We start from the raw sequence: 27025 nt of genomic DNA, 5'->3' as shown, positions 1-27025 counted from the left end.
CCGGCGGGGCAGAGCGCGGGGCGGCGGAGGAGCCGCGGGTGCGCAGCGGGAGCGGAGCGAGCGGCACCGGGCGGTACCGGCACGGCGGGGACTCGGTACCCGCACCGCGGGGCACGGCGGGGACACGGGCGGCGGTACCGTGGGGACCGGCCGGGGGCAGCCCCGCTCCGGAGCTGGCGGCTCGCGGGGCGCTGCGGGAGGCGGGAGGAGCCCCGGCCGCGGGGATCGCCCTGCGGGTCCCTCCCGGTGCCCGCACCCCCCGGCTCAGCCGCTGAGGGTGCCCGGGGGAGAGGTGGGGTACGGCGAAGGTTGGAGGGAGCGGATGGAGCGGCTGCCGCGGGACCCCCCGGAATATCGGCTTTCCCCCCGTGTGTTTCAGGTGACGGGCGAGCTGTCGGAAACGCGCGTTGTGTGCCAGGCTGCCCCAATGCCAGCCCCCACCCTGCAGCCCGGCCGGCTCCGTGAGTAACCAACCCTCGCTGGGAGCTGCTGTTGGTGCGAGTAACAGGAACTGTGCTGGCCTCGTGCTGCTGGGGAAGGAGGAGGAGGAGGAGGAGGAGGGCGGCAGTGACACTCGCAGCCTGCTGGAAGCGCTGGCTGTGCTGGCAGAAAGCCGCAGGAGCCTTCGGAGGGGAATCCTGCAGAGGGACGGTGCCGCTGGCAAAGCCCTGGCAGCCAGAAGAGCCTGAGTGGGATCATGTCTGAAAGCCAATCCTCTCCTTCAGTGTTCCTTTAAGTTTCTACATCCCTTACTTCGTCTGTTTTTCCCTCTGCCCCGTCACATCTGCTGGAAAAGAGCTGGGAGGAGATGCACTAAGGCATCACAGATCTGGGGAGGAGAGCTGGGATCGTGCACAGGGCGCTGGAAAGGAGCAGAGCCAGGGGGAACTGAGCCATTCGCAGCTGCTGCCGTGTCCCCTGTGCTCCGCGTCCCTGCTTGATGGGGATCGCTGCCGCAGCAGCAGGCTCCGCACTCCCGGGCGGGCGAGCAGCGCTGGCACAGCTCCCTCCTGGATGCTGGCAAGGCCGTGTGGATAAGCTGCTGGCAGAAGATCCCTCCTGGAGCAGCTGCTGGCTGTAGGCCCAGCGAGCCAAGGGTCGGGAGAGCGTGTCCTGCAGCATGACATCCACGCTGGAGCCCAAGGATCCCCCCCAGGCCAACGGGGACTGCGGGCAGCCCGCGGGGCCCGAGCATTTCCTGCGGCCCGAGGGCACCGCCGTGGACCTGGTGGTGCTGGAGTCCCGAGCCAACGCCAAAGGGGTGAGGGAGGAGGATGCTCTGCTGGAGAACGGCAGCCAGAGCAACGAGAGCGATGACACCAGCACGGAGCGGGGGCCTGAGCCCCCCTCGCCCCTCAAGGAGACCTCGTTTTCCATCGGGCTGCAGGTGCTGTTCCCCTTCCTGCTGGCTGGATTTGGCACGGTGGCTGCTGGGATGGTGCTGGACATTGTGCAGGTAGGGCTGGGGTGGGGCTGGTGGGGCTGGGATGGTGCAGGTGGGGCTGGACATGGTGTAGGTAGGGCTGGGATGGTGCAGGTGGGGTTGGAGTGGTGCTGGACATGGTACACGTGGGGCTGGGATGGTGCTGGATGTGGTGCAGGTATGGCTGGGGTGGTGCAGGTGGTGCTGGACATGGTGCAGGTAGGGCTGGGATGGGGCTGGGATGGTGCAGGTATGGCTGGGGTGGTGCTGGACATGGTGCAGGTAGGGCTGGGATGGTGCTGGACATGGTGCAGGTGGGGCTGGGATGGTGCAGGTGGGGCTGGGATGGTGCTGGACATGGTGCAGGTAGGGCTGGGATGGTGCTGGACATGGTGCAGGTGGGGCTGGGATGGTGCAGGTGGGGCTGGGATGGTGCAGGTGGTGCTGGACATGGTGTAGGTAGGGCTGGGATGGTGCAGGTGGGGCTGGGATGGGGCTGGATGTGGTGCAGGTGGGGCTGGGATGGTGCAGGTGGGGCTGGGATGGTGCTGAGATGGTGTGGTATGGCTGAGTGGTGCGGACATGTACAGGTAGGGCTGGGATGGTGCAGGTAGGGCTTGGGTGGTGCTGGGATGGTGCAGGTGGGGCTGGACATGGTGCAGTGGTGCTGGGATGGTGCAGGGTGCTGGACATGGTGCAGGTGGGGCTGGGATGGGGCTGGACATGGTGCAGGTGGGGCTGGGATGGTGCTGGACATGGTGCAGGTAGGGCTGGGATGGGGCTGGACCTCGTGCAGTTATGGCAGGACATGGTGCAGGTAGGGCTGGTGCTCCCCGGGCACTCTGCAGGGCTGGGTGGGATAAAGGAATAATAAAGGAATAATAAAGAAATAGCCAAGGAATGCCGAGGCTGCAGTGAAGGAATGCCAGGGCTGCTTCAGCAACAGGGAGAGGGAGAACAGTTTATCCCTGGTGTGCTGGCTGGGGAGGGGGAGATGGGGGAGCCCTCCAGCTCCTTGTCCCAGCCCTGGCTTTGTAAATTCAGCTCAGTTAATTTAATGAGATGGAGGAGAAGTGAGGAATGAAGGAAGGAGAGGGCTCAGAGGAGAAGGTGCAGCCTGGGAGCTGAGACAGCTGGAGACAAAACCCTTCCCTGCTGCTGCTGCTGCTGCCTGGTGCCACCCCGGCCCTGGGACACCCCAGGTGCCACCCCAGCCCTGGGACACCCCAGGTGCCACCCCGGCCCTGGGCCTGGCTCCTTCGTCCCTTTCCCCCCCAGGTGCTGGCTGTGCCAGGTTAACGCTTCCCTGTGTGTGTGCCAGGCTCATTCCAGAGCTTCCTGCGCCATTCCTTGTGCTCGGAGACACCCAGGCATGACAGGGCTGGCTCCCCCTGACACGGGCTGTGCTGGTGACTTTTAGGAAAGGCCGGCAGGGAGCTGGCAGCTGCCCTGGATGAGGTGTTCCCTGTGGGAATGTGCCAGCCTGGCTGTGTTTCCATGTGGGAACGCTGCCTCTGCAGCCTGAGCTGCTCCCACCACGTCCCCCCGGCGTGGGGCCAGCAGAGCAGCTTCTCCTGGGCAGAACCTCCATCTCTGGGGCACAAACTGGGCTTTGAGATGGGGACACGTCCATTTGGGCAGCACAAACTGGGCTTTGAGATGGCGACACATCCATTTGGGAGCTGTGGGCAGCCCAAACTGCTCAGCCTGGAGCTGCTGGGCTGGGCAAACAAGGCCTGGTGGTGTGGGCAGGAGAGGCTCCGGTGGCAGCCCCTGTGCCAGGAGGGCAGGGGGTGTGTTTGGGGTCTGTGGGCGCCGTCCTGCCCGTCTGTGGGCGCCGTCCTGCCCGTCTGTGGGTGCCGTCCTGCCCGTTTGTGGGCTCTGTCCTGCCCGTTTGTGGGTGCTGTCCTGCCCTCTGTGGGTGCCGTCCTGCCCCGTCTGTGGGTCCGTCCTGCCCGTTGTGGGCTGCCGTCCTGCCCGTCTGTGGGTGCCGTCCTGCCCGTTTGGGTGCGCCTGCCCGTCTGTGGGTGCCGTCCTGCCCGTCTGTGGGTGCCATCCTGCCCGTCTGTGGGTGCCGTCCTGCCCGTCTGTGGGTGCCGTCCTGCCCGTTTGTGGGTGCCGTCCTGCCCGTCTGTGGGTGCCGTCCTGCCCGTCTGTGGGTGCTGTCCTGCCCGTCTGTGGGTGCCGTCCTGCCCGTTTGTGGGCGCTGTCCTGCCCGTCTGTGGGTGCCGTCCTGCCCGTTTGTGGGCGCCGTCCTGCCCGTTTGTGGGTGCCGTCCTGCCCGTTTGTGGGCGCCGTCCTGCCCGTCTGTGGGCGCCGTCCTGCCCGTCTGTGGGTGCCGTCCTGCCCGTTTGTGGGCGCCGTCCTGCCCGTCTGTGGGCGCCGTCCTGCCCGTCTGTGGGTGCCATCCTGCCCGTCTGTGGGCGCCGTCCTGCCCGTTTGTGGGTGCCGTCCTGCCCGTTTGTGGGTGCCGTCCTGCCCGTTTGTGGGTGCCGTCCTGCCCACAGCAGCCCTTTCCCCGCGTGCCTTTGAGCTCTGCTCATCCCCTCGTGGTGGAGGGACCTGCTGGGACAGCTGGGAGGTGACTCCAAACAGGAAAGGCTGGACGGGGGAAATTATTCCAGAATAGCTTTACTGGAATCGTTTTCTGAAAAAAAACAAAAAAACAACAAAAAAAGGACATTTCAAGCGTGTTTTCCCCTCATAAGGTCCCTGCCTGGCTCTGCTGGAAGTTCCCCGAAGTGATTTGAGCCCAAGCTGAAGTTTTTCCTGGAGCAGGCGCTGCCCTTGCGGGCGGTGTTGGCACATGGTGTTCATAATGTCAGGTCTCATCTTTCACACTCCAGACTGCGCTGGAGTCTTCAGCACTTTCACAGTTTTTGTCAGCAGTTATTTGCAATTCAATCAATTACACAATTAATTATTCCTTGATGAAGTTCACCTTCAGGATGCCCTTGTAGAAAACGAGGATTTGAAGGAACAACAGAAATTTGGGAGCTGCAATAGGAGGGGCTGGGAGGCGCTGGCTCAGCGCTGTGTCCTGGTTCCTGTGGCCTTTAGGAGTAAAACTTTGTAATTCCTGTGGAATTCCCGCAGCAGCTCAGCCCGTGTTCCCCTGCCCTGTTCCTGTGGCCTTTAGGAGTAAAACTTTGTAATTCCTGTGGAATTCCCGCAGCAGCTCAGCCCGTGTCCTGCCCTGTTCCTGTGCCTTTAGAAAAAACTTTGTAATTCCTGTGGAATTCCCACAGCAGCTCAGCCCGTGTTCCCCTGCCCTGTTCCTGTGGCCTTTAGGAGTAAAACTTTGTAATTCCTGTGGAATTCCCGCAGCAGCTCAGCCTGTGCTGCCAGCAGCGCCAACTCCCTTTAGCCTTGGGATTAAATTCCCATGGCTGGGAAGGGGGATGGAGGATTTTTCCAGAACCTCCCAAGAACCTCCAGCTCACCCTTCCAGTGCTGCATGGGATCCTGGGCAGAAGGACCATATTTATTTATATTTATATTTATATTTATATTTATATTTATATTTATATTTATATTTATATTTATATTTATATTTATATTTATATTTATATTTATATTTATATTTATATTTAATTTACATTTAATTTACATTTATATTTACATTTATATTACATTTATTTTACATTTATATTTACATTTATATTTACATTATAACATTACATTTACATTTCATTAATATATACATTAATACTTACATTAATACTTACATTTACATTTACATTTACATTTATTATTTTATTGCTATTTTATTACTATTATTTTATTATTTCATTATTATATAATAAAGGCTATGAGCCTTTGCTTTGTCTTGCAAATATATACATTATATTATTATACTATATAATATATTATATTAATATTATATATAAATCTATAATGTATATAGTTATATTTTATATATATAATTTATAAATAAAAATGTTATCTATTTATAAAATTTTATTATACTGTATAATTACTATATTTTAATATCATTTTATTAATATAAGATATATATAATTCTATATGTATATAATTATATATATAATTTCACATGTAATTGTTTTGTATTTATAAAATGTTATTATACTATGTAAGTATTATGTGAATATATTATTTTACTATTATAATATATATAATTCTGTAATGTATATAATTATATATATAGTTTAAATATATATACATAAAGTATATATCTATATATATCTGTATATATATCTGTAATATATCTATTATATTATAAAATATATTATATATAACATTTATAAATATATATAAAACGTTTATATATATATCTATATATAAACGTATTATATAAATATATATATTAAAACGTATATATATATATATATCTATATATATATCTATCTATCTATATATATATATATATATTTGCAAGACACAGCAAAGGCTCTCAGCCTAGACTGACCAAACTCCAGCACTCAAATCTGCCAAAAACTGCAAGGATTGGGCAAAGCCTCTCCGTGTTTCCCTGTTTTGGCCTCTGTGTGTGTAAACATTTTGTCACTGGGGGCTCTCTGGGGATTTTCAGTGGAAGTTGCTGGCTCAGGGCTGTTTGTCAGCCCAGCAGGAGCTGTGTCACTGTTTTTATTGAATGGGCTTTGGTGAGATTTGCTGGTTTTATTGAATGTGCTTTAACGTGAGATTGGCTGGTTTTATTTAATGTAATTTGGTGACATTTCTGGATTTATTGATGTGCTTTGGTCAGAGATTTACTGTTTTTTGAATGTGCTTGTGGAATTGCTGTTTTATTGAATGTGCTTTGGTAGATTTTCTGGTTTTATGAATGCTTTGTGAGAATTGCTGGTTTTATTGAATTGCTTTGGTGAGATTGCTGGATTTTATTGAATGTGCTTTGGTCAGAGATGTGCTGGTTTTATTGAGTGTGCTTTGGGTGGATTGCCTGGTTTTATTGAATGTGCTTTGGTGAGATTGCCTGGTTTTATTGAATGTGCTTTAATGTGAGATTCGCTGGTTTTATTGAATGTGCTTTAATGTGAGATTGCCTGGTTTTATTGAATGTGCTTTGGAAGATTGCTGGTTTCTATTGAATGTCTTTGGTGAGATTTCTGTTTTATTGAAAGTGCTTTGGTCAGAGATTTGCTGGTTTTATTGAGTGTGCTTTGTGAGATTTTCTGGTTTTATTAATGTGCTTTAATGTGAGATTGGCTGGTTTTATTGTATGTAATTTGAATTGCTGGCTTTATTGAAGTGCTTTGGTCAGAGATGTGCTGGTTTATTTGAGTGTGCTTTGTGAGTGGCTGGTTTTATTGAATGTGCTTTGGTGAGATTTGCTGGATTTATTGAATGTGCTTTAATGTGAGATTCGCTGGTTTTATTGAATGTAATTTGGTGAAATTGGCTGTTTTTATTGAATGTGCTTTGCTGAGATTTGCTGGATTTATGGAATGTGCTTGGGTGAGACTGCCTGGTTTTATTGAATGTACTTTAATGTGAGATTGGCTGGTTTTATTGAGTGTGCTTTGATCAGAGATTTTCTGGTTTTATTGAATGTGCTGTGGTGAGATTTGCTGGTTTTATTGAATGTGCTTTGCTGGTTTTATTGAATGTGCTTTGGTCAGAGATTTTGCTGGATTTATAGAATGTGCTTGGGTGAGAATTGCTGGTTTTGGTGAGATCTGCTGCTTTTATTGAATGTGCTCTGCTGAGATTTTCTGGTTTTATTGAATGTGCTTTAATGTGAGATTGGCTGGTTTTATTTAATGTAATTTGGTGACATTTCCTGGTTTTATTGAATGTGCTTTGGTCAGAGATGAGCTGAATTTATTGAATGTGCTTTGGTGGGATTTCCTGGTTTTATTGAAAGTGCTTTGGTCAGAGATTTGCTGGTTTTATTGAGTGTGCTTTGATCAGAGATTTTCTGGTTTTATTGAATGTGCTTTAATGTGAGAATGGCTGGTTTTATTTAATGTAATTTGGTGAGATTTGCTGGTTTTATTGAATGTCCTTTGCTGGTTTTACTGAATGTGCTTGGGTGAGATTTGCTTGAAGGTGCTTTGGTGAGAGATGTGCTGGTTTTGGTGAGATTGGCTGGTTTCACTGAATGTCCTTTGCTGGTTTTATTGAATTGCTTTGGTGAAATTTCCTGGTTTCATTGAATGTAATTTGTGAGATTGGCTGGTTTTATTGAATGTAATTTGGTGAGATTGGCTGGTTTTATTGAATGTGCTTTGGTTTTATTGAATGTGCTTTGGTTTTATTGAATGTGCTTTAATTTTGCAGCACTGGGACGTCTTCAAGCAGGTCACCGAGGTGTTCATCTTGGTTCCTGCTCTGCTGGGGCTGAAGGGGAACCTGGAGATGACGCTGGCATCGCGCCTGTCCACAGCTGTGAGTGCCCAGGGGCTGGGGAGGGACAGGGACAGCTCCTCTGTGGGTGTGGGAGGGTAAAATCCCCAAATCCAATAGAGAATTGAGTCAAATATTGGGTTGAATCAAATATAGGGTTTAATCAAATATTTGGTTTAATCAAATACAGGGTCGAATCAAATATTGGGTTGAATCAAGTATAGGGTTGAATCAAATATTGGGTTAAATCAAATATAGGGTTTAATCCAATATTGGGTTGAATCCAATGATCTATTAGCACTTGCTGGTTTTATTTACTTCCTTCTGCCATGCAGATGTGCCTGTGGATCAACCAGAAATGAATGTTTGGGTTGCTGTAGCCAAATGAACAGGCTCCAACACCATAAGTTTAACCATTTGTAGCCCAGACCAGCCCTTTGTGGCCTGTTTGGTCAATGTGCCAGTGCCAGCCAAGGAGTGGCCGGTGCCCAATTGTGACAATGATTGGTGTGAGGCTGCCAAGGACACAAATCCCAAATTCTGCTGGGCTCATTCCCTTCCTGTGAGCCTGCCCTTGCTGCAGGAGAAGGCACAGCAGAGCTGCACTGGGTGATATCCTCCCTTTTTTTCCTCCCTTTTTTCCTCCTCCTTTTTTTCCTCCTCCTTTTTTTCCTCCTCCTTTTCCTCCTTTTTTTCCTCCTTTTCCTCCTTTTTTTCCTCCTCCTTTTTTTCCTCCTCCTTTTTTTCCTCCTCCTTTTTTTCCTCCTCCTTTTTTTCCTCCTCCTTTTTTTCCTCCTCCTTTTTTTCCTCCTCCTTTTCCTCCTCCTTTTTTCCTCCTTTTCCTCCTCTTTTTTCTCCTTTTTTTCCTCCTCCTTTTTTCCTCCTCCTTTTTTCCTCCTCCTTTTTTCCTCCTCCTTTTTTCCTCCTCCTTTTTTTCTCCTTCTTTTTCCCTCCTTCTTTTTCCTCCTCCTTTTTTCTCCTCCTCCTTTTTCTCCTCCTTTTTTTCCTCCTTTTTTTTCCTCCTTTTCCTCCTCCTTTTTTCCTCCTCCTCCTTTTCTCCTCCTTTTTTCCTGCTCCTCCTTCTTTTTCCTCCTCCTTTTTTCTTCCTCCTTTTTCACCCTCCTCCTTTTTTCCTCCTTAATATTTTCCTCCTCCTTTTCCTCCTCTTTTTTCTCCTTTTTTTCCCTCCTCCTTTTTTTCTCCTTTCTTCCTCCTTTTCTCCTCCTCCTTTTTTTCCTCCTTTTTTCCCTCCTCTTTTTCCTTCTCCTTCTCCTTCTCCTCCTCCTCCTTCTGCAGGGACAGAGGCTGAGCTTTGTTCACCCCTTCTCTCTGAAACAACCAAACAAACAAACAATTCCCTTTGTTTGTGTCCCTCTCCATTGTTGGCATCCTTGCTGTCCTGGCCCCAGGGCCCCTCTCCCTGCTGGGCACTGTTGTCCCTTGTGTGTCCCCTCCTGGGGCGGTTTTGGGGCAGGAAATGCAGAATTTTGCCCCATCTGCCCTGGGGACACCAGCACAGGCTCCTGTCCTGTCCCCAGGCTGGCTTTGGCCTCTGCCTTCCCTGCTGTGCTCCCCAAACCCTGCAATTCAGGCTGCAGACACCCCCAGCCTGGTGGCACAGGAGGGTCTCTGCTCCCAGGGGCTCCTCCCTGCCCACAACTCACCAGGATCGGTCCCAAAAAATTTTCCAAAAAATCTCCTTGTTGAAGATTTTTCTTCTAAGAAGCTGAGAGGCTTCAGAGAAAAAGGAAAACAATAATTACCTGATTTGCTTCTCCTGTGTTTTGCTCCTTTGGAATGTGTTTGGAGATTGAAATTCACACGAAACCAACTACAGGTGATTGTGTCATTGGTTTAATGTGAATTGTTTTCACTTATTGGCCAATTATTGCCAAGCTGTGTCAGACTCTTTCCAGAGTCACAAGTTTTTATTATTATCTTTTTAACCTTCTGTAAATGTCTTTTTTTGTATTCTTTAGGATAGTTTAGTATAGTATTCTTTAATAGAATATAAAAAAATAATAAATTAGCTTTCTGAGAACATACAGTCAGACCTATCATTCCTTCCTTCATCTAGACACCCCACAAATACAATACAAGTGTTACATTCATATTTTCCAAAAAATCTCCTTGTTGAAGATTTTTCTTTTAAGAAGCTGAGAGGCTTCAGAGATAAAGGAAAACATTAATTACCTGATTTGCTTCTGCTGTGTTTTGCTCCTTTGGAATGTGTTTGGAGATTGAAATTCACACGAAACCAGCAATTCACATGAAACCAACTACAGGTGATTGTGTCATTGGTTTAATGTGAATTGTTTTCACTTATTGGCTAATTAATGCCAAGCTGTGTCAGACTCTTTCCAGAGTCACAAGTTTTCATTGTTATCTTTTTAACCTTCTGTAAGTATCCTTTCTGTATTCTTTAATATAGTTTAGTACAATGTTCTTTAATAGAATATAAAAAATAATAAATTAGCTTTCTGAGAACATACAGTCAGATCTATCATTCCTTCCTTCATCTAGACACCCCACAAATACAAGTATTACATTCATATTTTCCAAAAAATCTCCTTGTTGAAGATTTTTCTTCTAAGAAGCTTCAGAGAAAAAGGAAAACAATAATTATTTCATTGCTTTTTCTGTGTTTTGCTGCTTTGGGATGTGTTTGAAGATTGTTTGTCTAACAGGTGATTGTTTAATTAGTTTAATGTGAATTGTTTTAATTTATTGGTCAATCAGGGCCAAGCCGTGTCAGACTTTTTCCAGACTCACAAGTTTTTATTATTATCTTTTTAACCTTCTGTAAATATCCTTTCTGTGTTCTTTGGGATAGTTTAGTATTCTTTAATACAATATATTAAAATAATAAATTAGCCTTCTGAGAACATACAGTCAGATCTATCATTCCTTCCTTCATCTAGACACCCCACAAATATAATACAAGTGTTACATTCATATTTTCCAAAAAATCTCTTTGTTGAAGATTTTTCTTCTAAGAAGCTTCAGAGAAAAAGGAAAACAAGAATTATTTCATTGTTTTTTCTGTGTTTTGCCACTTTGGAGTGTGTTTGGCGATTGTTTACCAACAGGTGATTGTTTAATTAGTTTAATGTGAATTGTTTTAATTTATTGGTCAATCAGGGCCAAGCCGTGTCAGACTTTTTCCAGACTCACAAGTTTTTATTATTATTTTTTTAACCTTCTGTAAATATCCTTTCTGTGTTCTTTAGGATAGTTTAGCATTCTTTAATACAATATATTAAAATAATAAATTAGCCTTCTGAAAAGAGTCAGATTTATCATTCCTTCCTTTGTCTGGGCACAAATACAACCCCAAGCTCTCTCCACAGCCCGGAGCCCTTTCTCAGGCTTTGGGTTCCTAATTAGCGCTGCCTTAGGGCACCTCAGAAATCCCTTTCACAATTAAGAGGCCAAACTCCCCCATTAATTAAAGGATTAAGGGAGGTTATGCTAATCCCAGCCTAATTGCCATGGCGCTGGAATTTGAAGGTCAGGCTTCTTATGGAGCTCAAATTCCTCTGCTGGATCTGCTGCTCCATTTTTTGTGGGTTTTCCCCCATTCCTTCCTGCTCTGTGCCCAGAATTTGCCCCAGAGGTGGGAGCATTAATCAATTAATTAATCAAATGAATCAATCTGGATTTCTTATTTTCCACCTGAGAGGAGGAAATTGCTGCTGTTTTGCACAGGTTTGAAGAAGTTTAGGATGCAGTGCTGCAGGTTTTTGTGTTATAACATAACTAATAAAGCTTACACTGTAGCATGAGTCCATAAGATGAAATATTTAAAATATTTCTTATGGAGCTCAAATTCCTCTGCTGGATCTGCTGCTCCATTTTTTGTGGGTTTTCCCCCATTCCTTCCTGCTCTGTGCCCAGAATTTGCCCCAGAGGTGGGACAATTGATTAATCGAATTGATTAATTTGATGAATCAATTAATTAATCAAATTAATCAATCTGGATTTCTTATTTTCCGCCTGAGAGGAGGAAATTGCTGCTGTTGTGCATGAGTTTGAAGAAGTTTAGGATGCAGTTCTGTAGGTTTTTGTGTTATAACAAGCTCACACTGTAGCATGAGTCCATAAGATGAAATATTTAAATATTGGGGTCAAAACCACAAATATCCTTGTTGGCAGTGTTTTATTGGTCAATAAATCCTTAAAAGGTTTTGTAACTAAGGGTTTTGAGACCACCTGAGCCATGCAGTGAAGATGTGAGCTGAACTCACCCTTCCTGTAAAAAATAAGGAAAATAAATCCTATCATCTAAAAAAACTCAGAGGTTCCCTCTCTAATTCATTCAAAATATATTCCTTCAGAATGCATTTCCCACTCCAGTGTTTGAGCTCCCTTGTTTGCTGAGTTCATCAGCTTCTGATGATGCAAATTTGGTATAAATTTACCCAATTTGGTACAAATTGACCCATTCTTCCCATAAAGACCCCGGAGGTGGCAGGAGGAGCAGAGCTCGTGCCCTGCAGCGATTCCTCTGCCTTATTTTGGACCCTACACCGGGAATTAAAGATTGAAGCCATTTCCACCTCCTGCCCTGGCTGGTGTCCCCCACAGGGATATTTATTGGGTTATTTTTCAATCCTGCTCAGCTGTCCCTGTGCCAGGTGCCCCCTGTGCCAGGGCTGGTGGCTCCTGTGTGTCCCCAGTGTCCCCAGCCTTGTTTGCTCAGCTTTTCCTGCAGCTTTCCCTGGCTGTGCTGCCGCTCTGGGGCAGCCTGACCCAGCCAGCACAGAGAAATGCAGTGTGTGGCTGCAGGGGTGTCACTGACATTTTAGGAAAAATCCTTTCTTTAGGGTTTTTTTCTCCTGAGAAGCTGAGAGGCCTCAGAAATAAAATGTAAGCATTGATTATCTGCTGCTGTGGGATGCAGCAGGTGCATCTGGGATTGGTCTCATGGGGTTGTTTTTAATTGAAAATGGTTTTAATGTCTCACAAGATCTTATTATCATTCTTTTCCTTTCCTTTCAAGCCTTCTGATGAAATCCTTTCTTCTATTCTTTTAGTATAGTTTTAGTATCTCATTTTCATATAATATAATATAATATAATATAATATAATATAATATAATATAATATAATATAATATAATATAATATAATATAATATAATATAATATAATATAATATAATATAATATAATATAATTACAATATACAATATAATAGAAATACTATAGAATATAAATACAATAGAATATAAATACAATATAGAATATAAAATATATATACAATATAGAATATATAATATAAAACCAAAATATATGATATGAGATATGATATATATATATTCTATATATATTCTATATAGAATATATATAGATATATATTCTATAATATAATAGAATATAATGTAATATAAATACAATGTATAATGTAATGTAAATACAATATAATATAATTCATAGACAATATAGACTATAAAAATATATACAATATTGTATATATAATATATATACAATATAGAATATAAATACAATATAATATAGAATATAAATACAATATAATATAAAATATAAAACCAAAATGTAACATAAAAACAGTGTGATATGATATAATATAATATAATATAATATAATATAATATAATATAATATAATATAAATTATCAGCCTTCTGAAACATGGAGTCAAGATTCTCATCTCTTCCCTCATCCTGTGAACGCCACCGCACAGGGGCACAGAGAGATCTTGTTGATTTTGCAGCATTCCCATCAGATTTTTGGTTGGTGGCACCATAATTTTGGGATTTTTGGTTGGTGTAGATTCCCCTTCTCACCCCCTTTTCTGCTGAGTTGTTCCCCTGAGGGTTTGAGTCCCCTCCTGCCCAGGCAGGCAGGGATTTGGCTGCTGGCAGGTGTAACCGTGTCTGGTTTCCTCTTGCAGGCTAATATTGGCCAAATGGATTCGCACAAAGAGCTCTGGAAGATGGTTACAGGGAACATGGCTCTGATCCAGGTAAGCAGGGGAATATTCCCAGCATTTCCAGGGATGAGGCAGCCACAGCTTCTCTGGGCAACCTCTCACAGAATTTTCAGAATGGCCAGGTTGGAAGAGACCTTCAGGATCATTGATTCCAACCCAGGTCCAACAGCTCAACTCAACCCTGGCACCCAGTGCCACATCCAGGCTTTGTTAAACACACCCAGGGATGGGGACTGCACCACCTCCGCAATCCCTGGAATTCCCAAAATTCCCTGAATTCCCTGAATTCACAGACTCACTGGGTTGGGAGAGATCTTCAAGATGATTCAATACAACCCAGTCCCAAGACCTCAACCCAACCCTGGCACCCAGTGCCACATCCAGGCTTGGTTAAACACCCCCAGGGATGGGGACTCCACCACCTCCCTGGGCAGAACATTCCAGAACTTTATCACCCTTTCTGTAAAACACTTTATCCTGCTATCAAACCTAAACATCCCTTGAGGCTGTGTGCTCTGGCTGTGTCAGTCCCTGCAGACAGAGCCCAGCCCCAGCTGAGCACGGGCACCTTTCAGGAGCTGCACAGTGATGGGGGCACCCCTGAGTCTCCTTTTCTCCGGGCTGAGCACCCCCAGCTCCCTCAGGGCTCCCTCACAGGGTTTGTGTTCCATCTCCAGCCTCGTGGATGTGCTCAAGCTCTCCTCAACCCCTGGGACTGTCCTGGTGACCCTGTGCTTTCCATTTCCACATCCTGTCCATGGTGGCACTGTCCTGGTGTCTTGTTGACCCTGTGCTTTTTATTTCCAAGTCCAGGCCACCATGGTGGGACTGTCCTGGTGTCTTGTTGACCCTGTGCTTTCCATTTCCACGTCCTGTCCATGGTGGGACTGTCCTGGTGTCCTGGTGACCCTGTGCTTCCATTTCCATGTCCAGCCCATGGTGGGACAGTTTTGGTGCCTTGGTGACCCTGTGCTTTTTATTTCCAGGTCCAGGCCATGATGGGACTGTCCTGGTGTTTTAGTGACCCTGTGCTTTTTATTTCCAAGTCCAGGCCACCATGGTGGGACTGTTTTGGTGACCCTGTGCTTTCCATTTCCACATCCTGTCCATGGTGGGACTGTCCTGGTGTCTTGGTGACCCTGTGCTTTTTATTTCCAAGTCCAGGCCACCATGGTGGGACTGTTTTGGTGTCTTGGTGACCCTGTGCTTCCATTTCCAGGTCCAGGCCATGGTGGGACTGTCCTGGTGTCTTGGTGACCCTGTGCTTTTCATTTCCAAGTGCAGGCCATGGTGGGACTGTCCTGGTGTTTTAGTGACCCTGTGCTTTTTATTTCCAAGTCCAGGCCACCATGGTGGGACTGTTTTGGTGCCTTGGTGACCCTGTGCTTTTTATTTCCAAGTGCAGGCCATGGTGGGACTGTCCTGGTGTCCTGGTGACCCTGTGCTTTCCATTTCCAGGTGCAGGCCATGGTGGGACTGTCCTGGTGACCCTGTGCTTCCAGGTCCAGCCCATGGTGGGACTGTCCTGGTGTCTTGGTGACCCTGTGCTTTCCATTTCCAGGTCCAGGCCATGGTGGGACTGTCCTGGTGACCCTGTGCTTTCCATTTCCAGGTCCAGGCCACCGTGGTTGGCTTCCTGGCCTCGATTGCAGCCGTGGTGTTTGGGTGGATCCCAGATGGGCACTTCAGCATGGACCACGCTGTCCTGCTGTGTGCCAGCAGCGTGGCCACTGCCTTCATCGCTTCCCTGGTCCTGGGTGAGAGTCCCCCCTGTGCTGTGCCCCTCCTCCTGAAATATCAACCTCCCCTTGGCCTCATTTTGGTTTTTTTGGGCTCTTTCTGGCTGCAGGCATGATTATGATCGGGGTGATCATTGGCTCCAAGAAGATGGGGATCAACCCTGACAACGTGGCCACGCCGATCGCTGCCAGCCTGGGGGACCTCATCACCCTGGCCCTGCTCTCAGGGATCAGCTGGGGGCTCTACAAGGAGCTGGGTGAGCACCAGCAAAGGGCTCAGGCTCTGCCTGCTCCTTGCTGTGTCCCCCTCTCATTGCTTTACCCTGTTCTTCTGGAATTTTCCTCGGGGTGTGAGGGGTTCCTGCCCTGGAGCTTTTCACTGCCTTGAACTCCTCCTCCTCCTCTCCAGGTGGGGTGCTCAGGGAGAGCTCTTTCCTTCCTTTTTCCTTTTCCTTTCCCTTTTTCCTTTCCCTTTTTCCTTTCCCTTTTTCCTTTCCCTTTTTCCTTTCCCTTTTTCCTTTCCCTTTTTCCTTTCCCTTTTTTTCCTTTCCCTTTTCCTTTCCTTTCCTTTCCCTTTTCCCTTTTCCCTTTTCCCCTTTTCCCCTTTTCCCCTTTTTCCCCTTTTCCCCTTTTCCCCTTTTCCCCTTTTCCCCTTTTCCCCTTTCCCCTTTCCCCTTTTCCCCTTTTCCCCTTTTCCCCTTTTCCCCTTTTCCCCTTTTCCCCTTTTCCCCTTTTCCCCTTTTCCCCTTTTCCCCTTTTCCCCTTTTCCCCTTTTCCCCTTTTCCCCTTTTCCCCTTTTCCCCTTTTCCCCTTTTCCCTTTTCCCCTTTTCCCCTTTTCCCCTTTTCCCCTTTTCCTTTTCTTTCCTTTCCCTTTTTCCTTTCCCTTTTTTCTTTCCCTTTTCCCTTTCCCTTTTCTTTCCCTTTTCCCTTTTCCCTTTTCCCTTTCCTCCCTCCTTCCTTCCCCGGGGCTCATCCAGGTTCATCCAGGGCTGAAGGGAGCAGCACTGGGAGATGCTGCCCAGGGGTGGGAAGCAGGGATGAGAGCTGGAATTGCAGAGATCTCTCTGAGATCTGCTGGTGAACCCATCCAAGTGTTTCACAGGGGACAGCTGTGACAAGGAGCCACCACATCCTGCAGGCTCCAGGCTGCCCTGGATTGTCCCTGCTCCTCCTGGAGCTCCTGAGGGACGTGGCTTTGATTTTTTCTGCTTCTTTTTCTGCTTCTCCCCGTGCCCAGAGAGCAGAGCCTACGTGAACCCCTTGGTGTGCGCCTTCTTCCTGTCGCTGCTGCCCATCTGGATCATCATTGCCAGGAGGAATTCTGCCACCAGGGAGGTGCTGTACTCGGGCTGGGAGCCCGTCATCATCGCCATGGCCATCAGCAGGTGAGCCTGGCCCTGTCCCCGTGCCCAGAGCCCCCCAGGGAGCCCAGCACTGACTGCCCCTCTCTGCCCTGCAGTGTCGGGGGGCTCATTCTGGACAGGACGGTGTCGGACCCCAACTTTGCTGGCATGGCAGTGTTCACCCCGGTCATCAATGGTGAGTCCTGCCTGCCCTGGGCTGCAGCTCTTGGCTAACTGGGATTGGGTGGGATTTCAGGACACTCATTCTCTCTTGGGGCACACCCTGAGCCACCCTGTCACCTTTTGCTCTTGGCAAACTGGGATGGTCTGGGATTTCAGGACACTCATTCTCTCTTGGGGCACCCTCTTTTCCCCCTCTTCTTCCTTTCTTTTTCCCCCCTTCCTTTCTTCCCCCCCCTTCCTTTCTTTTTCCCCCCTTCCTTTCTTTTTCCCCCCCTTTCCTTTCTTTTCTTTTCCCCCCCTTCCTTTCTTTTCTTTTCCCCCTTCTTTTCTTTTCCCCCCTTCCTTCTTTTCTTTTTCCCCCATTCTTTCTTTCTTGGTTTCTATGTCAACCACCTTGGTGGGAAATTCTTTCAGGGGTCAACATGAATCCTTCCCCCTTCCTTCCTTTTTTTCCCCCCTTCCTTCCTTTTTTTCCCCCCTTCCTTCCTTTTTTTCCCTCCCCTTCTTTCCTTCTTTCCCCCTCTTCCTTCTTTTCCCCCTTCCTATTCTTTCTTTCTTGGTTTCTATGTCAACAACCTTGGTGGGGAATTCTTTCAGGGGAAAACATGGATCCTTCCTTTGTTTCCCCCCCTCCTTTTTTCTTTTTTTTTTTTGCCCCCTTCCTTTCCCCCATCCCCAATATTTTTTTTCCCTTCCTTCTTTTTCCCCCTTCTTTTCTTTTTCCTCCATTCTTTCTTTCTTGGTTTCTATGTCAACCACCTTGGTAGGAAATTCTTTCAGGGGAAAACATGGATCCTTTCCCTTCCTTTCCTTTTTTCCCCCCTTCTTTCCTTTTTTTCCCCCCTTCCTTCATTTTTTCCCCTCCTTCCTTCCTTCTTTCCCCCTTCCTTCATTTTTTCCCCCCTTCCTTCCTTCTTTTCCCCTCTTCCTTCTTTTCCCCCTTCCTATTCTTTCTTTCTTGGTTTCTATGTCAACAACCTTGGTAGGAAATTCTTTCAGGGGAAAACATGGATCCTTCTCCCCCCTTTCCTTTTTTTCCCCTCTTCCTTCTTTTCCCCCTTCCTATTCTTTCTTTCTTTTTTGGTTTCTATGTCAACAGCCTTGGTGGGGAATTCTTTCAGGGGAAAACATGGATCCTTCTCCTCCCTTTCCTTCTTTTTCCCCCCTTCCTTCTTTTTCCCCCCTTCTTTTCTTTACCCCCTTCCTTCCATCTTTTTCCCCCATTCTTTCTTCTTGGTTTCTACATCAACAGCCTTGGTGGGAAATTCTTCCAGGGTTAAGCATGGAAGAATTCCAGGGGTAAACACGGGACAAAAACTCTTCTCAGACTTCTCTGTGGCTCACAGGAGTTCCCCTCTCGCACAGGTGTGGGTGGCAACCTGGTGGCAGTGCAGGCCAGCCGCATCTCCACCTACCTGCACATGAGCGGGGAGCCTGGAGAAGGCCCTGGCACTGCCCCTCGCAAGTGCCCCAGCCCCTGCAGCACCTTCTGCAGCTCAGGTACAGCCTGGGGACAGGGCTGGGTGCCAGCTGGGCACAGCAAAGGGGGCACAGCCCTGCCCGGCTCAGGCTGGGGCTGCCCTGCCCCATCCAGGGCTCTGCTGGCGGGAAATGTGGCTGTGGGGTGGCCTGGGCTGGAAGGGGATTTGTGGATGTCTCGGTTTGAACACACAGGTTCTGCTAAGGAAGGCAGCAAATGGGAAATTTAAACTCCCCCCTGGGCTGGAAGGTGATTTGTGGATGTCTTGGTTTGAACAGACAGGTTCTGCTAAGGAAGGCAGCAAATTGGAAATTTAAACTCACCTCCCTCCAAATTGTTATAAATTTGAAATTAAGGGGCTCTCATGCAAAGATATGGGAATAGGAATAACAGTTCTTTATTTAATCTTGAGCTGGAAGGGGATTTGTGGATGTCTTGGTTGGAGCAGACTAAGGGAGGCAGGAGCCTCCCCTCCCTCTGAATTATTATAATTTTGAAATTAGGGGCTCTCAGGCAAGGATATGGGAATAGGAATAACAGTTCTTTATTACCCTGAGCTGGAAGAAAATTTGTGGATGTCTTGGTTTGAACACACAGGTTCTGCTAAGGAAGGCAGCAAATGGGAAATTTAAACTCCCCTCCCTCCAAATTGTTATAAATTTGAAATTAAGGGGCTGTCAGGCAAAGATACAGGAATAGGAATAACAGTGTTTTATTATCCTGAGCTGGAAAGAATTGTGGATGTCTTGGTTTGAACACACAGGTTCTGCTAAGGAAGGCAGCAAATGGGAAGTTTAAAGTCCCCTCCCTCCAAATTGTTATAAATTTGAAATTAAGGGGCTCTCATGCAAAGATATGGGAATAGGAATAACAGTTCTTTATTTAATCTTGAGCTTGAAGAAAATTTGTGGATGTCTTGGTTTGAGCAGGCGGGTGGCTACTAAGGAAGGCAGGAGCCTCCCCTCCCTCTAAATTATTATAATTTTGAAATTAGGGGGTATCAGGCAAAGATATGGGAATAGGAATAACAGTGTTTTATTATCCTGGGCTGGAAGGGGATTTGTGGATGTCTCGGTTTGAACACACAGGTTCTGCTATGGAAGGCAGCAAATGGGAAATTTAAACTCACCTCCCTCCAAATTGTTATAAATTTGAAATTAAGGGGCTGTCAGGCAAAGATACAGGAATAGGAATAGCAGTTCTTTATTATCCTGAGCTGGAAGGGGATTTGTGGATGTCTCGGTTTGAACACACAGGTTCTGCTAAGGAAGGCAGCAAATGGGAAATTTAAACTCCCCTCCCTCCAAATTGTTATAAATTTGAAATTAAGGGGCTCTCATGCAAAGATGGGAATAGGAATAACAGTTCTTTATTTAATCTTGAGCTGGAAAGGGATTTGTGGATGTCTTGGTTTGAGCAGGCGGGTGGCTACTAAGGAAGGCAGGAGCTTCCCCTCCCTCTAAATTATTATAATTTTGAAATTAGGGGGTATCAGGCAAAGATACGGGAATAGGAATAACAGTGTTTTATTATCTTGAGCTGGAAGGTGATTTGTGGATGTCTTGGTTTGAACAGACAAGTTCTGCTAAGGAAGGCAGCAAATGGGAAATTTAAACTCCCCTCCCTCCAAATTGTTATAATTTTGAAATTAGGGGCTCTCAGGCAAGGATATGGGAATAGGAATAACAGTTCTTTATTATCCTGAGCTGGAAGAAAATTTGTGGATGTCTTGGTTTGAGCAGGCAGGTGGCTACTAAGGAAGGCAGGAAATGGGAAATATAAACCCCCTCCCTCCAAATTGTTATAAATTTGAAATTAAGGGGCTGTCAGGCAAAGATATAGGAATAGGAATAACAGTGTTTTATTATCCTGAGCTGGAAGGGGATTTGTGGATGTCTTGGTTTGAACAGGCAGGTTCTGCTCAGGAAGGGAGGAGGTCCCCCTGAAATGGGAAATGTAAAGCCCCTCTGTCCAAATTATTATAATTTTAAAATTAAGAGGTTCTCAGGAAAAGATATGAGAATAGGAATGACAGTTCTTTATTATTCTGAGCTGGAAGGTGATTTGTGGATGTCTTGGTTTGAACAGACAGGTGTGTGCTAAGGGAGGCAGGAAGCCCCCCTGAAATAGGAAATGTAAACCCATATATTTCTATATTTATATTTTATAAAATATATTAAATATTTATTTTATATATTTTATATTAACAATATATTTTGCAATAATTTACAATTACTTAGAATGAGCTATTTTTACAATAATTTATATTCTATAAATATTTGTATATTATATTTTATAAATGTAATTATATATTTATATATTATATTAAATATATAAATATGTAAAATATTTAAACATATTTAAATATTTATGTTTTACAAAATAGATTAGTATATATTTATATTTCTATTAAATATATTTATGTTATATATTTATATTAAATATATAAAATATATTTTACAATAATTTACAATGAGTTATTTTCGCTACAAGAACATACACATCAGAAGGTGTAGAAAATCTTGAAAAATCAGGGCAACACTTGGGCACTTGCAGGGTGTGAATGTGCCCTTCTGTGCCCTTTGCAGACGTGAACTCCCGCTCTGCCCGCGTGCTGTTCCTGCTGGTGGTGCCCGGGCACCTGGTGTTCCTCTACACCATCCACTCCATGCAGGGCGGGCACACCACGCTCACCCTCATCTTCATCGTCTTCTACATGACAGCAGCGCTGCTCCAGGTGAGCTGGGAGCCTCAGGGACACGGGTGGCACCTGCCCAGGTGTGCCTGTCCCTGCCCAGAGATCCTGTGCTGGGCAGAGGGATCCCTCAGGAATTCCTTCATGGGCACCTGAGCACACAATTCTTCCATCCTGCCATTCCTGGGGAATTTAAAATCTGCCTTTTGTCTTTTTTTTTAAATCTTTTTGGTAGCCAAAGTGTGCTAATTTGTCCTGAGGGCTGATTTGGCAATTTGGAAAGCCCTGGTGATGAAGGATGTGGAATTCTGCAGGAATGTGTGCCCTGTGCTGCCCTTTGCCCTGGCATTCCCTGGGGCTGGGGGAGCCCACAGGGCTGTGAGGGACACACGGACCAAAGGCTTGGGAGGACCCAGTGCAGATTTTGTTGTGCCCATGGGGTTGTTATCCCTGAGGGGTTAATTGTGGCCATGGGTTTAATTATGACCAGGGGGTTAATTGTGGCCCATGGGGTTAACTGTGGCCTGTAGGGTTGTTGTTCCCGTGGGGTTGTTGTTCCTGTGGGGTTGTTGTGCCCTCGGGGTTAATTATGCCCATGGGGTTAACTGTCGCCTATGGGGTTGTTGTTCCGTGGGGTTAATTGTTCTTGGGTTGTGGTGGGGTTTGTGCCTATGGGGTTTTTGGGGCTGTGGGGCTATTGTGGCCTGTGGGGTTTGTGGTATGGGTTGTTGTGGGGTTATTGTGACCTTGGGGTTAATTGTGCCCTGGGTTAATTGTGGCCATGGGGTTTTGTGGGGTTGTTTGTTGCCCCTGGAATTGTTGTGCCCATGGGGTTAATTGGCCTGGGTTAATTGTGCCATGGGGTTGTTTGGGTTAATTGTGGCCCATGGGGTTGTGTGGCCTTTGGGGTTGTTGTGGCCTGGGGTAATTGTTGTGCTGTGGGGTTAATTGTGCCTGTGGGGTTAATTGTGCCCATGGGGTTGTTGTGGCCATGGGGTTGTTGTCCCTGTGGGGTTATTGTGACCTATGGGGTTAATTGGCCCACGGGTTTGTTGTGCCATGGGGGTTATTGTGGGCCCACTGGGGTTACTGTGGCCATGGGTGGCCCATGGGTGGTTGTGGAACAGATTGCTGTTTTCCACAGGGTTGGTGTGGCCCATGGGGTTTTGTTCCCACAGGGTTGTGCTCCCTGGTTGAGGCCAGGTTCAGGGCCGCAGTGTGGGGTTTGCGGGGCGCGTGGGGTTTGCAGGGCGCAGTGGGGTTTGCAGGGCTGAGCGGGGTTGCAGGGCGCAGTGGGGTTTGCAGGGCCGCAGTGTGGGGTTTGCAGGGCCGCAGTGGGGTTTGCAGGGCCGCAGTGGGGTTTGCAGGGCCGCAGTGTGGGGTTTGCAGGGCCGCAGTGTGGGGTTTGCAGGGCCGCAGTGTGGGGTTTGCAGGGCCGCAGTGTGGGGTTTGCAGGGCCGCAGTGGGGTTTGCGGGGCCGCAGTGTGGGGTTTGCGGGGCCGCAGTGTGGGTTTGTAGGGCCGCAGTGGGGTTTGCAGGGCCGCAGTGGGTTTTAGGGCCGCGTGTGGGGTTTGCAGGGCCGCAGTTGGGGTTGCAGGGCCCAGTGGGTTTGCACGTGGCCGCAGTGTGGTGTTTGCAGGGCTACTGTGGGGTTTTTAGGGCCGCAGTGGGGTTTGCGGGGCCGCAGTGTGGGGTTTGCGGGGCCGCAGTGTGGGGTTTGCAGGGCCGCAGTGGGGTTTGCAGGGCCGCAGTGGGGTTTGCAGGGCCGCAGTGTGGGGTTTGCAGGGCCGCAGCGGGGTTTGCAGGCCACAGTGTGGGTTCGGCACAGTGCACTGGATGTGGGGCAGGCACCTGGACCCCGACAACTTCTCCATCCCGTACCTGACAGCCCTGGGGGACCTCATTGGGACGGGGCTGCTGGCCCTCAGCTTCCACGTGCTCTGGCTCATCGGGGACAGGGACTCCGATGTTGGGGATTAAACCTCCCTGCTCCTCCCTTCCCACAGCTCTCCTCCTTCCATTTGTTGTTTCTTTGCTTCTCCCCCTCCTGTCCTGCCACCCACCCTGGAAGATTTCACCTTTGATACTGGATTCTCATTATTTTCAATGGGAATTTTACCTGGTTTATATTTCAAGCCGAGTTTGTAAAAAAAGAAAAATCTTATCTAGTTTTGGGAAGGACAGACAAACAAACAAACAAAAAGTGTAACGAGACAATCACTAAGTGCAATTTTTGTAGCAGTTGTGTCCGAACCAAGGTTCCAGTTAAGTTCCTGCTCGGTCAGGTCATGCAGGGAGCCCCCCCTGCCTCCTCCCTCGAGGTTCAGGGCTGCTTTTTTCGCTTCATAAGCGTTTTTTAAACCCTGCAGGTGGAGCTCAGGTCTGCCCAGCTGAGCTGGCACCTTCCAGCCAAGCACAACCTCACGGCCCAGGGCATGGGGTAACCCTGAAAGGAGGATCCAGCCTGGGGCCCACACCCAGAAATGGGGAGTGTCTGTGAGGGGGGATGAGGAGGATGGTGAGGAAGGCTCCTGTGTTCAGCACAGGAATGGGAGTGAGCTCATTTGGGGCAGGCTGGGCTCTGCTGGCATCTCCAGGCTCCATTTTGCCACCCACCCCAGAGTGCAGCACGCTGCTCCTGCCTTGGTGAGCTGAGCTCAGCTGCTCTGAGCCTGGCCCAGAGGGGCTGGCGACCCTCCCCACCCATCACCATCACCATCCTCCCGCCCAGGGATCCCTCCTGGTGCTGCTCCATTCCCATGCTGACCTTCCCAGAGGGGTGGATGGACAAACAGCTCCTGGGTTTTGTGCCCAGGTTTCATTTTGGGCTGCTGAGGGGGCTCCTTGCAGGCAGGAAAAGCCTCCCAGCATCTCCCCAAGCTGAGCCTGGGCTCTCCCAGCTGGGCAGGAGCATTTTGCTGCTGGTGTCTGTCAGGGAAGGACATCCATGGGATAATCCTGCCAGCTGGAAATGCAGATCACACACAGGGGCCTGGCTCTTGGAGCAGGAACAGGAACCAACCCCCTGCCCTTGTGTAAAATCTGGGATTATTGGGGCAGGGTTCCCTCCTTTGCTGCTTCCCCTCCTGCTTTTTGTGGAATTCCTGCTCTTCCCCTTAGGCCACGTTGGGAGGGCAGGAAAAACCCACAGCAAGTGCAGCCAGAGGGGCAAACCAAGACCAAAGTTAGGCCAGGCTCAATGTGCCAGGCCAGAGCTGGGCCTGGCTCCAGATGGTGCTGATGGAAAGGAGGGTCAGGATGAAGTTCTGGATTGTTGGAAAACAGGGTCAGGATAAAGTTCTGGATTGCTGGAAAGGAGGGTCAGGATGGAATTCTGGAAATCCACGGAGCAGATGGAGCCAAACCAGAGCTCCAGGCTGCTCCAGGCCCTCTCTGGAGCTCTGCAAACCCTTCCCTGCTCCAGGACGCTCCTCCTGAGTTGTATTTTTGAGGTGATTTCCGCCTTTTTTCCCTTGCTAATCCAGCATCAGGCTCAGTTTCCCTCCTCCTGTGCTCCATGTTCCGTGTGGGAGCAGCTCTGATCCTCCTCTGTCCCCTCTGGTGACATTTCTCAGCTTTCCTTTGGCCAAAACTGTGCCCAAAGGAAAAAACCCAACCACAAAACAAACTCTGACCCTGCTGTGCTGAGCTCTCAGCCCAGGGAATCCTGGAATATCATTTTCCTGGAATATAATTTTCCTGGAATATTATATTTCCTGGAATATTATATTTTCCTGGAATATTATATTTCCTGGAATATATAATTTTCCTGGAATATTATATTTTCCTGGAATATTATATTTTTTGGAATAATATTTTCTGAAATATTTCCTGGAATATTCTCAGCTGTTCACCTGATTTCTCTGCCTGATGTTGAGGAATATAAATGCAAGATTTCCTTCCATTAACACTTCAGCTTTTATGGATATAAAGAGAAGCTCTGCTGGCTTTTTTTTGGTGTCACATCACCACTTAATCCCCCAGGAAAAAATTCCCTAGAGGAGGAATCTGCCTCTCATGGTGGGGCTGGGGGGGTCTGTACATTAAATATGATCAAAGGTTTGCTTGGGGAATGGTCAGGGAAGAATTTCATTTAAAACTGAGGAATATTGATGGAAAAACAAAACAAAAACAAACCAAACTCTTCCCGCTGGTTGCACTCCAATGCATGCCTACTCTACAGCTGCCTGCAGATGAAAATCCTGGTTTACTCTTTTATTAAAGGAAAAAAAAAAAAGACTGTCTTAATTATTTATAGTTCCTATAACTGACAGATGTCGACCTAATGGATAAATTATATTTGGTTAAATAAAGATGACATTTATTTATGTGGACTGTGGTGGGGTTTTTTTTTTTTTTTCCATCAGGTTGAAGGCCTCACTCAGGTTTTGAGGTTTATTTGAGCTCAGGGTGAATTTGAGGTTTATTTGAGCTCTTTTTTGATAGGAGAGTTACGAAAATCAAATAAAGTGCTGGGCACGAGGCAAACTGGGATTAGTGAGAGTGCCAGGTGACCTTGGGCAGCTCCTGGGGGCTCCCAGCAAAATTCAGGTGTTTGTTCAGCATCCAGGCCCTGCTGCCACGTGGCCTCTGCCTTTTCCTGCTCATTTTGTGGAATAAAAAGGAATATAAAAGGGTAAATAAGGGGTCTGTCCCTTTTGGGGCGCAGAAAAAGCCCTGGAGTTGCAAGAATTGGTGTTTCCCTGCAGGGCTGTCCAGAGCAGGGTCTTGGTGCAGAATCCTGTGGGGTTGTGAGCTTTTTAGGACAAGGTGAGAGAATTTGATTCTAAGTTTTCAGAAGGCTGATTTATTTTATATTTTATTATATTTTATACTTTATTATATTTTATATTTTATTATATTTTATACTTTATTTTATTTTATATTTTATTTTATTTTATATTTTATTTTATATTTTATTATATTTTATATTATATTATTATGTTTATGATATTATATTGAAAGAAATGATATACTAAAACTATACTAAAGAAAGGATACAGCAGAAGGCTAGAAAAGAATAAATAATAAAAACTGTGACAGGCTCAGAAGGTTTGACACAGCTGGCTGTGATTGGCCATTAAATTAAAACAATCCACATGCTGGGTAAACAATTTTCTAAATTGGGGGTGTGTGGGGATGGATCTGGGGGTGCAGGATGAGCATCTGGGGGAACAGGGGTGCGTGGGGTTCCTCTGGGACTACATGGGGCTGGGTCTGGGGGTGCAGGGGATGTGCAGGGCAGAGTTTGGGGGTGCAGGGGGCTGGATCTGGGGGTGCACAGAGCAGAGTCTGGCTGGGGATGTGCAGGGCTGGGTCTGGGGGTGCACAGAGCAGGCTCTGGGGGTGCAGACAGCAGGATCTGGGGGTGCACAGAGCAGGCTCTGGCTGGGGATGTGCAGGGCTGGGTCTGGGGGTGCACAGAGCAGGATCTGGGGGTGCATGCACAGAGCAGGATCTGCTGCCACAGGGAGTGCGCAGAGCAGGATCTGGGGGTGCAGGATCAAGATCTGAGGGCGCACAGAGCGGATCTGGGGGTGCACAGAGCAAGGTCTGGGGATACAGGGGACATGCATGGCTGGATCACAGAGCAGGCTCTGGGGGTGCACAAGGCAGATTTGGGGGTGGATAGAGCAGATCTGGGGGTACACAGAGCAAGATCTCTCACAAGGGACGTGCAGGGCTGGATCTGGGGGTGCACACAGCAAGGTCTGGGACTACAGGGGACATGCATGGCTGGATCACAGAGCAGATCTGGGGGTGCACAAAGTGGGTCTGGGAACACAGGATGTGCAGGGCTGGGTATGGGGGTGCACAGAGCAGGATCTGGGGGTGCACAAGGCAGATTTGGGGGTGGATAGAGCAGATCTGGGGGTACACA

At 47.5% G+C, this 27025-nt stretch overlaps 1 protein-coding gene across 4 annotated transcripts; it reads left to right on the top strand.

The window, feature by feature from the left end:
- Window positions 1-21365, top strand: SLC41A1 (solute carrier family 41 member 1). 4 transcript variants are annotated; one of them, XM_064733066.1, is made up of 10 exons: window positions 1-95; window positions 380-1456; window positions 7688-7795; window positions 13665-13736; window positions 15316-15460; window positions 15553-15699; window positions 16681-16828; window positions 16903-16982; window positions 18335-18469; window positions 21038-21365. In XM_064733066.1, the coding sequence occupies exons 2-10, from the start codon at window positions 1121-1123 to the stop codon at window positions 21298-21300; spliced, it is 1434 nt and encodes a 477-aa protein (XP_064589136.1). In that variant the 5' UTR covers window positions 1-95; window positions 380-1120; the 3' UTR covers window positions 21301-21365. The 4 variants fall into 4 exon arrangements, with proteins under 4 accessions (XP_064589136.1, XP_064589137.1, XP_064589139.1 ...); XM_064733067.1 differs by having other exon boundaries at window positions 1-134; XM_064733069.1 differs by having other exon boundaries at window positions 24-38.
- Window positions 21366-27025: the final 5660 nt, after the last annotated feature.

This window comes from Zonotrichia leucophrys, chromosome 26 (genome assembly GCF_028769735.1).
Source record: "Zonotrichia leucophrys gambelii isolate GWCS_2022_RI chromosome 26, RI_Zleu_2.0, whole genome shotgun sequence".
NCBI lineage: Eukaryota > Metazoa > Chordata > Aves > Passeriformes > Passerellidae > Zonotrichia > Zonotrichia leucophrys.
The sequence above is the reverse complement of the archived record's forward strand: the minus strand, read 5'-3'. Positions and strand labels throughout refer to the sequence as shown.